The following is a 15,608-nucleotide window of genomic DNA, read 5'->3' on the forward strand; positions in this document are numbered from 1 at the left end:
CTAAACCAGCCTTAACAGTGTGGTCCTAGGAAGCCCTTAATTTCCATAAATGAAGGGATAACTTCCCATCTTGAATTCAAGTTGTTTGCACGGGTGATTGCTCACACAGAAGAGTTATTTACGTCCCCGACCCTGGTTTTGGTGTGACCCCTCTGCCTCTGGCAGCCCTGCCTGTCCCCTGCTCTCAGCCGAAGCAGTTCCGAGGGGAATGGGGGTGTGTGTTAATCCCTGTGTCAGCCCCAGCTTAGAAAAATAGTAGTTCTGTGCAGTTATCACCACCCGGCTCTGCTACAGAGAGAGGAGGATTTTTCTCCTGATGCCTGGAAGCACTGTGAGGTCTCCTGGTGTTAGGAAAGATGGATAAAAACTATGGCAAATGGATGAATTGGGATATTACACTCCTGTTTCGGTCTTGGTTGAGCTGGGCTTTGCTTTCCCTTGAGTCCTGGTTTGAGCAACACAGGATGAATTTCTCTTCCAATGCTTGGGAAAACTGCACTTTTAGAAGACTCTGGTGTCTGAATTTGTGACAATATTTACTTTACAGCCAGCTCTGGGGAGCGGGATTCAAGGGCTCAATGTTTCCGAGCTCACCAGGTGCAGGGACGAGGAGGAGCGAGACCCGGGCACTTGACCCAAGCTGCCACCGGGGTTATTTCATACCATGAACGGCACATTCCATAGAAATTAGAAAGTTTGCTGAGGAGTTCTCTCTTTCTCTCTCTCTCTCCCATGATGGCTGGGATCCAGACAACTCCTTGCCCCGGTGCCGGAGCCCTGAGCCCTTCCCTTCCTCCCGAAGCCGCAGCGCTCGCAGGGTCCCACATTGGCTGTCCCTGCTGGGAGGGCACGACTTCTCGGGAGGGAATGGGCTGGGAAGGACATTGAGGAGCTGGAGCGGGTCCAGAGAAGGGCAACGGAGCTGGTGCGGGGTCTGGAGAACAAGTCTTATGAGGAGAGGCTGAGGGAGCTGGGGGTGTTCAGCCTGGAGAGAAGGAGGCTGAGGGGAGACCTTCTCTCTCTCTCCAACTCCCTGAAAGGAGGGTGTAGCCAGGGGGGGTCGGTCTCTTCTCCCAAGGAACAGGCGATGGGACAAGAGGAAATGGCCTCAAGTTGTGCCAGGGGAGGTTCAGATTGGATATTAGGAACAATTTTTACACTGAAAGGGTTATGAAGCCTTGGAATGGGCTGCCCAGGAACGTGGTGGAGTCACCATCCTTGGAGGGATTTAAAAGCCGGGCAGACATGGTGCTGAGGGACATGGGTGAGTGGTGGTTTGGGCAGTGTTGGGTTGCTGGTTGGACTCAATGATCTGAAAGGTCCCTTCCAACCCAGGCAATTCTATGATTCTGAGAGATTGGCAGTAAAAAGAGCTGGGGACTGTTTGGAGCTCCATTTCTAATTGCTAATTGACCTTATTCCTTAATAGGCATCGTGTGTCCCCAAAGCCAACGGTTCCCTTCATCTCTCAGAGGAGCCAGGATGCCGCATCGCACCATCCATCTTTTTCGGAAGGGGCTTCGGCTTCATGACAACCCAACGCTGGTGGCGGCGCTGGAGTCCTCGGAGGTCCTCTACCCCCTCTACATCCTGGACAGAAAGTTCATGACGTCCGTCATGCACATAGGGGCCCTGCGGTGGCATTTTCTGCTGCAGTCCCTGGAGGATCTCCAGAAAAACTTGTCTCGGCTGGGCTCTTGCTTGCTGGTTGCTCAAGGAGAGTACGAGGACGTTCTTAGGGATCACGTCCAGAAGTGGAATATCACACAGGTGACTCTGGATGCGGAGATGGAACCCTTTTACAAGGAGATGGAGGCCAAGATACGGCATCTGGGAGAAGAGCTGGGGTTTGAGGTGCTTTCTCTGGTGGGCCACAGCCTGTACGATACCAAACGGTACGTGATTGCCCCCAAGATTTCTCCAGGAAGGTTTATTTTAGATTTAGCAAGCATCAGGGAGAAAAGATCAAGTATCTTGGTCCTTCTGGATCCCAATGTGCTTTTTTTTTTGAATAAATTGGACCCTCTGAGATGGCCATGGCACTGTTTACCGGAGGATTTTTGTGTGTTGATCTGCTGGAAGCAACAGAAGGGATTTTGGTGGGTTGCACAGATGTTGGGCTGTGATCTGAGCCTAAAGAGTTTATTAATTTTTTTCCCTTTGGGCAGTTAAATTCACTTCAGACCTTACATTTAACTACTCTCTTAAACAGAGCGAAAGAAATTCTTTAACACATTTAATAGGACTTTTATATAAATCTTTTTGTGTCAGATTTTATTTTTAATCTTTCTAATAGACTTTCAGTGGTCTCTGGATGCACGTGGATCCAAGCTGTCATTCAGAGCCGAGTGACTGAAGATATTGAAATTAGTAATAATAACAGGGAGATAATCAGTAGTAGCTAAAAAAGCCATAACAGTACAGTCCTGGGAAGCTCTGAATTTCCATAAATGAATGGATAACTTCCCGTCTTGAATCCAAGCTGTTTGTTTGGACGGGTGATTGCTCCCGTAGAAGAGTTATTTAATGCCCTGACCCCGTTTTTTTTATGATCAATCTGCCTCTGGCAGCCCCAGAGGTGCCCTGCACCTTCCACTCTGTACACAGCTGCCCAGTTCAAGCCGTGGCTGGTATCCCAGTCCCAGTTTTGTTGTCTCAGGTCCTGAGAGACCGCTCTCGGGGTGGATGTACATTCACCCAGGGAAGTTTTACTTGTAAAATCTGTAATTTCCACATCCGGTTGCAGGAACTGGGGCTGTTCCAGCCTGTGCTGTCATCTTCCCATCCCCCGGCGGCTCCAGCTTCCTTCTTGCTTTATATTATGGTGAAAAGTGATCTTGGTTTTATTTAGGATTTTGGACCTGAATGGTGGGACTCCCCCATTAACGTACAAGAGGTTCCTTCACATTCTGTCTCTGCTCGGTGACCCCGAGGTGCCCGTCCGAAACCTCACCGCTGAAGACTTCCAGTAGGTACCAGTTGGCCAGCAGGAAATTGCAGGTCCCTTTTTCTCTGCCCCAAAGAAGAGCCAGGGCCAAACGATGATGGGGTTTTTTAGCTGTTACGTTGCATTCTTTCTGTGCACGGAGGGTTATCGGTTTTATGTAGAGGGGATGTGACCCTGCTGTTGGGAGGGGAGAGCAGACGAGAGGTGGCACGGTCCAAAGACTTCAAGCTTTCGCATTGAGATGAACTTTTAAGAAATGTGAAAGTTTGAGAGGAACGACTAAGGAATTCCAGGTCTCTCTCTCAAAGGCAAGCTCTAGATTCCTCTCAAATGGAGATTTTGGGCAGGAATTGGCTGAACCACTGTAGCTTTTCTTTTATGCAGGAAGTTTGGTGGAATAATCGTACTGTTCCCTCCTGGCTTTAAATCTCTTCTCTCCTCCCCTCTGCTCTATGGGAAGGAGGGACCGAGCTCATGTCTCCCAGGACTTGAGAAGAAGCTCAGAGTCAAGGATTCTTATCATTAGCTCTGCCTGAGGAGAGATTAGTGATGCCCAGGGAGGTAAGGCTGGGGCAGGAGAGAGCTGGCCACTGGGGATGGGATGGCAGATCCTTGGGAATTCTGCACCAGACACCTGCGTGACCTCAGCTTGGTGTCGGTAACATAGTCTTGGCTCTTCCCATCTTGGGGGAATCCCATGAATTCCTGAATTTGTCCTCAGATAGTCCCATGGTAAGACCTATGTAGGTACTGGGATAGATCAGTTCCTATATTTTTTCTTGCACGGTTTTGGTTGGTTTTTTTTTTTCTTTCTTTTTTCCTGAATTTGTTTCTTTGCACTTAATAAATTAATGATGCTGAGCGATAAGTGGTTCACGTGCTTCCCAGCAGGCCTCTGTTGTGCCAGTGCTCTGAGAGCTGCACTGGCCCCTTCTTCTGTAGGTGTCTGCAGCAGAGCTGGGCTCGGTTTCTCCAGGTAAGTGGAAAGATCTCTATCGATCTCTTCAGTCCGTTGATGGTTTTTGAGAAGTCTGCATCCACCGACACTTCCCTGAACCTCCTCGGTGTTTTACAGTGGGGGAAAAAGCACCCTGATGCTCTTCTAGCCTTGGGGAAGCTTCAACAGCTGAGGCTGCAGAGGAGATGTGGGGGGACGGCTTGGGGAGCCCCCACCTTGGCTGGGGAGGTGCCCATGGGGCTGATCTGCCTCTTCCCATGAAACCTCTCCCCAGAGGCACGGGATCTGGGGCGGTGGAGGCGGCACCGGTGCCCCATAGTTGTGTTTAGAGTCTGAGGAGGCTCTTGGCTCCCTCCCAGGGATGGATGAGGCGTCGGGGGACGCTGGAGAGGAGGTGCCTCCGAGCCTTACATAGCAGATGGGAAGCGAGAGGGATGTCTGAGCTGCGGGGGCTGCAGCCACTGCTCTGAGCACTGTAATTTGGTGGGTCTGTTCCTCTTCCCCCAATTCAGGCTAGAATCACCTGGAGCCATTGCAGGACGAGCTCTTTCTTCCCCCCCAGGAGAGTGCAGCCTGGGGTTTCTGGCTGGGCTTTGGTTCCCCCATGCTCTGGCTGTGCCGTGACAGAGGAGATCCTGGCGTGTTCAATGGGCAGGGGTCTTCCCCCTCTCCTGGCTCTAGTCCCCTCTTTGAAAGAGACCTCTCTCTCACATTAGGAGGTGTCAGCCCCCTGACCCGGGCCTGGCTGAGGGTTACGGGGTGCCTCTCCCCATGGATTTGAAGCTCCCCCTGGAGAGCCTTTCTCCCTGGCGAGGAGGGGAGACCGAAGGGCTGCAGCGCCTGGAGCAACACTTGACGGACCAGGTCAGCCTTGATTTCACATGGGCGATGCTGGTGGCTTGGGGTGGGCTGAGGTTGGTATCATTTTGTGTCTGGTTGTGTCTAGACCTGGAGAAGCTGCTCAGCTGAGGAGTCCTTTCCAGCTCTAGCTGAGTTTTTCCCTGACGGGGCTCAGCTCCTAGATGCCAGCCCTGCCTTGGTGCTGGCCACTTTTAAGAAGATGCTTTTCCCCCTCCCAATTTCATAAAGTGGAAAAGATCTTTAGTTTCTGTTGGACCAAGAGAGCTGTTCCTTGGGTTAGAAAATCACCCAACTCTCTGGGATCTGTGGGGGTGGGACATGGCTTGATGTTGGGCTTGGAGGTGGTCTGTGTATCTGGAGATCTTGGAGGAGGATGGCAGCCTGGTCTCAAGATGTGGTTGTCCTCGATGGTGGCATCTGTGGGAGAACGGGTGGCGGGAGTATTTTCCATGTGTGACCTCGTGATGCAGAAGCCAATTGCCAAGAGGTTTTTTTCGCCTCTTTTGTTAGGCTGGACGTTTGTCACCTTGTTCTGCCTGAACCTGGATTTCTGTTTCCATTTTAGGGCTGGGTGGCCAGTTTTAGTAAACCCAGAACAGTCCCAAATTCGCTGCTTCCAAGCACCACGGGCCTGAGCCCCTATTTCAGCATGGGCTGTCTGTCCGTTCGCACCTTTTTTTATAGGTTGTCAAACATTTATGCTCAGGTAAGAAAAATAATTGCTCGTAATTAAGCAAATCCAGCACTTTCACATGTCCGGCCCCCGAGGCTGGGATTTAACACTCGGATCATCTTGGTAGAGACCTGATGTTATCAAAAAATGCTATTTTGCTACTGCCTTTTCACAGTGTCCTGTGAAATCTGTGAGTGGCTTTATACGTTGCATGAACCAGGGGTGAACGTACACGGCTTTTCCCAATTAAGGTTTAGAAATACGATAAATAGGGAGCAGTGAGACCTGGAGGCAGCAGGGGGAAGCCCAGGAAAACCCTCCGAAAATTCAAGGAGTTCAGGGCATTTGCCTGGTGTTTAAGTGAAGTTTTTGATCAGTTTAACCTGTTCAAGCCGTTTTGTTTTCAGAAAGTGTCTGTTTTCATCTTAAACAAGTTTTAACTACAGCGTAAGCCAAAACTGGCTTCTGAAAACTTGTTTGACTCTTAAGAAAAAGTATGGTTGAAAACAAACAAAGAAAACCAAGGTCTCCCTGAGTGTTTTCCGTAAGAGTATCTCATGAAACACGGCTGAGGCACCTGAATTCAGCTGGCCGAGCAGTTAATATGCTCATTAGGTTTAAAATGCATGTTTGGTTTAAGAAATCCCATTTTGGGAGGTAGATGAGAATGTTTGAGGTAACGCTGATGTCTTAACAGAGTTCAGCTTTGCTTTGGGCGTGTAGCATTGCTTCAGAGCTTTGATTTCTGTGGCAATCATAGAATCACAAAATGGTTTGGGTTGGAAGGGACCTTAAAGATCATCAAGTTCCAACCCCCCTGCCCCGGGCAGGGACACCTCCCACCAGACCAGGTTGCTCCAAGCCCCATCCAGCCTGGCCTTGAACCCCTCCAGGGATGGGGCAGCCACAGCTTCTCTGGGCAACCTGGGCCAGGGTCTCACCACCCTCACAGCAAAGAACTTCTTCCCCACATCTCAGCTCAATCCCCCCTCTTTCAGTGTCAAACCCTTCCCCCTCCTCCTATGGCTCCCCTCCCTGATCCAGAGTCCCTCCCCAGCTTTGCTGGAGCCTCTTGAGGGACTGGAAGGGGCTCTAAGGTCTCCCTGGAGCCTTTTACTCTTCCTGGTAACGTGCCGTGAAGCCATTAGTGTAGTTAGATTAATCTTTACTTTATGGGCCTGACAGTCACAACATGAGTGAGGCTCCGATGGTACGTATGAACTGAAGCTTCCACCTCACGTGTCCTTTGCAGGCCAAGCATCACTCTCTGCCCCCGGTGTCCCTCCAAGGGCAGCTTCTATGGAGGGAATTCTTCTACACGGTGGCATCGGCAACACCAAACTTCACCAAAATGGCTGGGAACCCCATCTGCCTGCAGATCCGTTGGTACGAGGATGCAGAGAGGCTCCACAAGTGGAAAACGGTAAGAGGACGTGTCGCCACAACCGCTGCGTCTCAGTTTAGAGCTTTTCTTGTTGCCCTGGGATTGTTCCTCGCTGGCTGTTTGAGCTGGGACCTACAGCAGCGTGTAGGGAAGAAGCTTCGTGCTTATTTTCATGTTCTGCTGCAGGGACAGACGGGGTTCCCGTGGATCGACGCGATTATGACCCAGCTACGCCAGGAGGGCTGGATCCATCACCTCGCTCGGCACGCCGTTGCCTGCTTCCTGACGCGGGGGGACCTCTGGATCAGCTGGGAAGAGGGCATGAAGGTTCGCTCCTGGGTTTTTGGTTTTCTCTCTTCGGGCTGACCTTGAGAATGCCCCTCAGAACCGGGAGGGCCTGGCAGCGGGAGGTGGTTCTGTGGAGCAGCGCCTCGATACGGAGCCTCGCTAGAAATCCAATGAAACCAGGTTGGAGCCCTGCTGCGCTGGGTGCAGCGGCGAGAGGTTGTTCCCGTGCCCAAGGCCTCATGATTTTGGATGATTTTGGATCATTTTGGGTATCGGAGACCTGCTCAGTCTGCAGCAGGCATCAAAGCCAGACCTTTGGGCTTTGGGTTGCTCTATCACTGGGTTCTGCTTTAGCTTCCTACTGGCAAACTGTCCTGCTGGAGAGCCCTGTGCCCTGTGAGAAGGGCAGCCCAGCCCCAGTGCCAACCTTCACCCTTCATCTCCCAACGTGTTTGGAGGGGTTTTTTTTGGCCACGAAGGCAGCCGTTTCAGGGGTGTTTTTCTCTCTTTCTCTTCCCATCCCTGAGGCGCAGGTGTTTGAAGAGCTGCTCTTAGATGCCGACTACAGCATCAACGCGGGGAACTGGATGTGGCTGTCGGCCAGCGCCTTCTTCCACCAGTACACGCGGATCTTCTGCCCCATACGCTTTGGGAAGCGCACGGATCCCGAGGGGCAGTACATCAGGTAGGGCCATGCACCCCACCGTCCTCTCCATTACCGCTCCCTTGGCTCCTCCGACAGCAGGAGCCCCTGAACTCAGCCTGTCTGAAACACAAACCCCTCTGAAACAGGGCACACAGCAATGATTTGATTTAACACATAAGGAAACTGAGGCACAGAGAAGCAGGGACGTAGTGTGGCTGCACAGGTGATGACTGAGCAGGGCTGGGGATTGATTTGTGAGCAGTTGTTGGTCCCAGCACCGTGTTTGATCACAGCCTGACTCCTCTTTCTAAAGGACTCGAGTAAAACTTCCCACAGCTCCCTCCGCCCCAGTCAGTGCTGCGTTTCTGGGTTTTGTAGCTGATCTGATTCATTTCAGACACTTCAGTTTTATTCCCTGCTCTGAGTGAGTCCTCTTTGCTTCAAAGTCTCAGTTTCCTTCTCTCTAGATGAGGTACCGATGGGCATCCTCACAAGTCGGGGGTGTTTTTACCGCTGCCTGCGACAGGAACAGGCCATGTTACGTCTGAGCGAACAACTCCACTTCCCTGCACCTCCTCTTCCTCGCATCCTGCCCGGCTTCGTGTCTTGCCAAGGAGGAGCCCAGGCTGATGTACCTGAGAGAGCGGGGCAGAAAATCACTTCCCCATTCTCTAGGAAGTTTTTAGATAATTTTAATGAGTTTGTTTTTCAAATTTATTGAAGTTTAAGATGAAATATCAGTGAAAATGTTAAAAACCCAAAATATTTTGGATGAAGTCAAAGCTGAAGTAATGTTCAAATCAACCCACTTATTCTTTTCTGTAAAATTAACTTTTGGAAGATATCAACCTGTGGAGTTTTCAGAACATAAACCCAAGAGGTTTTGTGCAAAACGAATCAGAACCTTCCCAGGGATTGTAGTATCAGTACGATCACCAAGAATTAATGTGGCACAGGTTGGCTTACACTTCTCTTAAATGTATGAATATTTATCTGCAGGGTTATAAAAATCCATATTATTCCTCTTTTGCAGGAAATACTTGCCTGTTCTAAAGAACTTTCCCTCCAAGTACATCTATGAGCCCTGGACGGCCTCCGAAGAGGAGCAGCAGCGAGCGGGGTGTATCATCGGTAATTCACTTGGGTGCTGAAGGTTCTGCTGCTGCTCAATGTCCAAAATGATTACATGCGTGAGCTGGAAGCGTCTCACTCCCGACACAAGTCATGCATTTATCTTCTGAAAATGGGTTAACCCAGCAGTCTACCTTCTGTCCATTCTGCTTTAAAGTTTTTTACTGGGGAATAATCTCAGAGTACATATTTTTGCCTCTACTTCATGTCCTAAAACTGTTGGATCACTGTAAGTTGTTGCCTTTGCACTTATTTTAAATTGGAGAAGGGGAGATTTAGATTGAATATTAGGAAAAAGTTCTTTACTCTGAGGGTGGTGGAACACTGGAACAGGTTGCCCAGGGAGGGGGTTGAGGTCCCTTCCCTTGAGATATTCAAGGTGAAGCTCGACGAGGCCCTGGGCAACGTCGTCTAGTTGGGGGTGTCCCTGCTGACTGCGGGAAGGTCGGACTAGATGACCTTTGGAGGTCTCTTCCAGCCTGGACCAATCTATGAATCTATGAATCTGTCTGGGGTTCCTGGCTGTCTTTAAATAGTATGGGAACATCTTGTGCTTTTACGCTCGCTCTAATGCATCTTTGAAGTCTGTTATAAACTTGTGGCTAAATGGGAGCTTTTACTCTTTGATGGAGAGAAATCAGCACTTCTGAAGAGTAGGTCACATGGCCTAGGGAGGAATGACCCCATCACTGGTACAGGTTGGGGGAGACCTGCTGAAAAGCAGCTTGGCAGAGAAAGACCATGGAGTCCTGTTGGACAACAAGTTGCCCATGGACCAGCAATGTGACCTGGTGGCCAAGAAGGCCAATGGTCTCCTGGGGTGCATCAAGATGACCGTGGGCAGCACGTGGAGGGAGGTCGTCCTCCCCCTCTGCTCTGCACTGGGGAGGCCACATCTGGGGCATTGGAACCAGTTCTGGGCCCCCCAGTTCCAGAAGGAGAGGGAGCTGCTGGAGAGAGTCCAGCGGAGGCTACGAAGATGCTCAGGGGCTGGAGCATCTCTGTGCTGAGGAAAGGCTGAGGGACCTGGGGCTGTTCAGCTGGAGAAGAGCAGCCTGAGAGGGGATCTCATCGATGCTGAGCGATAGCTAAAGGGCGGGGGGCAAGAGGATGGGGCCAGACTCTTCCCAGTGGTGCCCGGGGACAGGACAAGGGGCAACGGGCACAAACTGGGACATGGGAAATTCCATCTGAACATGAGGAGGAACTTCTTTTCTTTGGGGGTGTCAGAGCCCTGGAAGAGGCTGCCCAGAGAGGTGGTGGAGTCTCCTTCTCTGGAGACATTCAAACTCGCCTGGACACGTTCCTGTGTGACCTGCTCTGGGTGACCCTGCTTTGGCAGGGGCTTGGACTGGATGATTTCCAGAGGTCCTTTCCAACCCCTACAATTCTGTGATTCCGTGTGATTCTATTTTAGATTCCATTTATTTTAAGAAAAGCTGTGTTTGCCCTGGTGCAAATCCAGTGCCTTGTCCTTGATCAGTTCTGTAAAAGCCGCTGTCTCCGTGTTGCCCCAGGTCGCGATTACCCCTTCCCGATGGTGAACCACAAGGAAGCCAGCGATCACAACCTGCAGCTGATGAAGCGGGTGCGAGAGGAGCAGCCCAGAACAGCCCAGCTGACGAGAGGTAAGGGGGGGCTGCAGCGCTGGGCGTTCACTCTGCTGTGATGCAGAGACCGTCACTGGCTTTGGGCGTTGGGTTTGTGCTGATTTCCAGGTGTCCTGGTTTGAGCAACACGGGACTAACTTCTAACGCTTGGGAGAACTGCACTTTTAGAAGACTCTGGTGTCTGAATTTGTGACAATATTTACTTTACAGCCAGCTCTGGGTGCGGATTTCAAGGTCTCAGTGTTTTCAAGCTCCCCAGGTGCGAGGATTAGGGGGAGCAAGACCCGGGCACTTGACCCAAGCTGCCACCGGGGTTATTTCATACCATGAATAGCACATTCCACAGAAATTAGAAAGTTTGCTGGGTAGTTCTCTCTCTCCCTTGATGACAATGGTCCAGAGAACTCCTTGCCCCGATGCCGGAGGCCTGAGCCCTTCCCTTCTTCCTGAAGCCACAGCGCTCACTGTGTCCCACGTTGGCTGTTCCTGCTGGGAGGGCACGGCTTCCTGGGATGGAATGGGCTGGGGATAGTCCTTATGTATCTTATATTAGTATTGGGATTAATACTGGTTCATTATTATTATTGTTAATTTTTTAGTCTTATCCTATTAAATCTATTTTTATTTCAACCCCCGGGTTTCCTTGTTTTCCCCCAGTTCCCCTTCCCGGGGTGGGGAGGGGTCATCGGGTGAGAGAATCATTGTCTAAATGACAATAAACTGTTATGGGTTTTCTCAAACGGTAATATCAGGATGTCTTTCCTCTTGGTTACCATCACCATGTGCTGCTCTTCTAGTTACTGCTCAAATGGTGTCCCAAGAGGGAAAACCAGAGGCCAGGCAGTGTCCCTTCCCTTACGGCTGCCCCGGCAGGGCAGGAGCTCCCTTCTCCCTGCTGGAGGGACACCTCCTGAGAGCAGACCTTCTCTGCCTTCCCTGGTTCTGCACAAAGAGACTCCCCAGCCCCAGGGTTCCCAGCTGCATCTCCCGGGCACAGAAATCTCTGCAGCTCTGCCCACACCTCTCGCGAACCACAGCATCCTTAACTGTCCTTTTTACCATGATCTGCCCTGCAGGAATTATTTGACATTCCCACTGACCACTAATGAGCGAAAAGCCTTTGAGAGCTGAGTTGCTCCAAGAAATTTACCTTTTGACCTTGTTTTCTAAGTAGGTTAAGCATCTGCATAACAAACTGGTAATTATCAGGTAAGGCTGGAACACTCAAACTTTGGGGGAGCCTGAATTAATTTGGTATTTCCAGTCATGTGGATGTTTCACTTACGGCACCCGTGCTCTTAAAATTGAAATCCTGGGGCCTGTGACGAGCTCTTGGCCTCAGGAGAATCTTCTGCAGGGCTGTCAGTGAAGCGATGCGTTTGTATTTAACAGTACGGCGTAGCAGCCTCTCTATACATTACAGAAATCCAACGTACAGCAGCCGAGGGGATTCTTAAGTATCCCTGCCTCAGTTGCTGTGGTCAGATGGAATTAATTGCTCCCAATCCTGTGCACACGGATGTATCTGGGAAGTTCCAGATACAACCACTGGATGCTGTCAATTCTTCCACAAACCCTTGGAGATCTGGAAATCCAAAATCCAAGACCCAGAGCCCCGTACTCCCCACGTTGTTCTTGGTGCCTGTAAATAGAAGGGGGTTCTGCCGTGCTTTGCAGCTTCACCCACCGCTGTCACTGGGGGCTGTCGCGCTGAAGTCGCAGAAGGACTCGCAAACCTTAATTCTTCTTTCCTTCTCGCCGTAGATGACACAGATGACCCAATGGAAATGAAGGTAAAGCGTGACCACTCTGAAGAAAACGTCCCAAAAGGAAAAGTGGCCAGGATGGCAGATCACACCGAGGTCCCGTCGGGGATTACCCATCGGGAACCAAAGAACGGCAAGAGGGGAGAGGCAGGGGGCAACTGAGCTGGGCAAACGGCACCCAGGGCTGTGTCCTGCAGGCGGTGCCTCCGGTTTCGGAACTGACCTCCAGGAAAAGTGTGGGATCCTGAATGTGTGTGTTAGTGCAGTTATTTCGAATGAAACTCTCTGTCTATGAGCGTTAGAAGCTGTTTGTTGTTCAAGAGGTGGCTGGTTTGGACAGGACGCGATGCTTCAGTATTGTTCGAATCCACTCGCTGTTTGTGCGAGTTCGTGTTCGTGCGTATAAATAGTTTAAGTGATAAATACTTGTCTTTCCAACGCACCAGATAAATGTCAGTTGAAGAATATGTGCACATTAATGTGTTTTCACACATTAGTGTTAACAGCTTTATTTGTCTGTCTTGTAGAGACAGAGGTTTAGGGATTTTCAGATGCGGTTTTTAGGTTCACAGTTGGTGCTGCAGTCCCCGGTCTGGGGAGGGGCAGCGGAGTCCAGCCCGTTGTAAGGTTGTGTGTAGTTCTTGTGACTTAAGTGGGATTTCTTATGCCTTTTAAGGGTAACGTTGCAAAATGTCTCACTGAATTAGGGCTGATGTTCAGCTTCATTCACCAGAACTCTGCTTCTTGGCTAATTCCCCTAGAACTGTAGAACTGTAGACTAGATGTCATTTCTATGGTACCACATGTACAAACGTGCCCTTCCATTGAAGCGTCTCATTGTGAGGTTTCACAAGGTGGGATTAGTCAATGATCTTTTATTATGGTTGGGGTTTTGGTGGGGGTGGGGGGGAGTGGAGTGGGGTTTTTAATCACCGTAGGTACTATTTTTGGTTTTAACAGAAATAAAAATGATTCCTGACATGAAAAATGTAAGGTCTCTAGAGTAATGTATCATCACGGTTGGTATCCGTCGGTCCTTTATGGAAACCTGGCTGCAGAACACCCCTGCAGCGACCCAGAGCTCCCAAACTCCTTCCCTTGGAGAGCATCCCCGGACGTGGTGCAGAAGCAGCCCAGGACCGTGTGCACCAGGAGGAGGCCAAACACTGCTCCTGACAGTGTCTTCCACCACTGCTGGTGACCTGCAGGACCTCTCAGGAAAGGGCACGATAGCACAAGGATACAAACACAAACGCCGCAGGGACCATCGGACTGATCTGAGAGGCTGCTTGTACCCTCCCGCCACCCCAAGCACACATGAAGCTCCTGGAGGTGCTGATGTTCCTCAACATTTTAGCCCTTCAGCAAACCTCAGAATTCGCAAGGATGACCAGAATGAGAGGCCCTTACTGAATCCTTGATGAAAGGACGGAGGCCAACGCAGTGCCTCTTACTTTGGGGACAATGACCACTGCACTGAAGCCTCCTGGCATCCATCATCTTTTTAATTGGGTTCCTTCCTGCTTACAGGGATTTATTGCATCCTGAGCTCACAGGGCTGTAGCCCAGGTGGCCACAGGAATGCAGAGCGGTTCTTGCCTCATGTTTTAAGGCATAGTCCTTCAGGTCCTAAATGGTTCTTCAGCTACCTGAAACATCTCTGCCTTGGAGTACTTTGTGTCACCTGAGCTGTGTTGTGAGTCCTAGGAAGAGCCTCATAGAGAAGAGACAGGACCATCAGCAGCCACCGAATGTTTTTTGCTGTGCAGCATCACCTCTAACATCGTGGTGCAAGAGATGACTTTGGACATGAGCATGCTTGCAGCCAGAGGGGCATCCACCATAGGCGGAGAGACCTCCAACCATGCGGGTGGCCTTGGTCAGCCATCAAAGGAACCAGGAGGACCAAGGCCTCTTCAGGAGACTTTTTGTGACAAAGCAGCTGGAAGGTCTTTGGTTGGAAGGGGTAGGGCTTGTGCCTGCTGAGGAACCGCAGCAGGAGTAGGAGCACTGTTTAAGCAGGAAACTTCAAGGGCAACTGAGCTCTAAGACATTTGCTTCTGGCTGACAAAGTAGCAATGGAGAAGTTCCCGTGAAGCAGAAGGACCAAGGTCTCATTTATTCCCTCGTGGCAAAAAGATCTGCTCAGTAAAAATTAATCACTAAGAGAGAATATTCCTCTCCATCTTTTTCTCTGCTGTGGGGGACCGGACCATGGAGGCAACACTATTTCCCTGTGGAACTGGTTGGATTTTGAGCCAACAAAATGCACTTGGGTTTCTTCTGGTGAAGATCCCTGAGCTCTGGGTAGGGAGAGGAGTGATGGTGTCTCTGCTGTGTGTGCCTGGTGTGAGGCAGGGCCGCCCCAGCTTGGCAGTGGTCATACCTGAATCTGGTTCATCTTAAGTGCATTTACCACGGTAGAGAGAGGGGCCTGATGGTGACTGATCTTACCTGATTTATTTTTTTTCCCCCCCTCCTGCCCCTCCCTTGGCTCCTCACTCCTCTCCAACAGGCAGAAACCCGCTCTGTGTGTCCAGGTGATATTTTTCTTCTTTCTTCCTTCTTTAGGAGGCTTGTCTTTTTAAGTTCACATTTTGGGGGTTGTGAGTTTAGGGCTTTAAGTGTCTTTTCTGATGTAATTTCCTTTGGTTCGTGTCGCAGTCGATGCTGTGGTGAATCACACCAGAGGCAGGCGGCCAAATTAGGTCATCTGGTTGCCTGCGGTGACTTCTGCTTTGGTGGGGACCTTTCCCAACCAGACGCAGAGTTTTCAGAGCTGCTTTAGCTTTGTGACACGACTTCCTTCCTTGCTGCTGAAGAAACCTTCGCTGCTGATACCGTTCACTGGTTCAACCAGCTTCGCTCGTGGCTCAAAGGGCTGCAATCGCTACTTGGAAGCAGGAGCTACTCTGTGACCTTACCCTGGAGGACTCGTCCCTGGGTGGTGATGGGTGGGTCTTTGCCAGGAGTGACAGACGAGGGCAGTTCCACGCCTCACCTCAATAAGGTCATCCCAAAGTGTCAAGGTTTGAGAAACCCACAACAATTTAGTGTTGTTTAGACGATTATTCTCTCACCGATGAGCCCTCCCCACCTGGGAAGGGGAATCGGGGAAAAACAAGGAAACCCTATGACAGAAATATAAATAGATATAACAGAATACTAGATAGTTAACATTAATAACACTAAAGAACCAGTATTAATAACCACTAAAGAACCAATAAAAATACACAAGGACTATCCCCAGCCCATTCCATCCCAGGAAGCTGTGCCCTCCCAGCAGGAACAGCCAATGTGGGACCCTGTGAGCGCTGCGGCTTCGGGAGGAAGGGAAGGGCTCA

The 15,608-nt window shown here is 50.5% G+C and overlaps 1 protein-coding gene across 1 annotated transcript; it reads left to right on the plus strand.

Moving 5' to 3' along the window:
* Positions 1 to 1,482: 1,482 nt before the first annotated feature.
* LOC141475015 (cryptochrome-1-like) lies at positions 1,483 to 12,426 on the plus strand. Its single transcript, XM_074163114.1, has 10 exons — positions 1,483 to 1,895; positions 2,852 to 2,968; positions 4,622 to 4,769; positions 5,332 to 5,472; positions 6,692 to 6,862; positions 7,010 to 7,150; positions 7,645 to 7,796; positions 8,791 to 8,888; positions 10,406 to 10,516; positions 12,263 to 12,426. The coding sequence occupies exons 1-10, from the start codon at positions 1,483 to 1,485 to the stop codon at positions 12,424 to 12,426; spliced, it is 1,656 nt and encodes a 551-aa protein (XP_074019215.1).
* Positions 12,427 to 15,608: the final 3,182 nt, after the last annotated feature.

Source organism: Numenius arquata, chromosome 24 (assembly GCF_964106895.1).
Source record: "Numenius arquata chromosome 24, bNumArq3.hap1.1, whole genome shotgun sequence".
Taxonomy (NCBI): Eukaryota; Metazoa; Chordata; class Aves; order Charadriiformes; family Scolopacidae; genus Numenius; species Numenius arquata.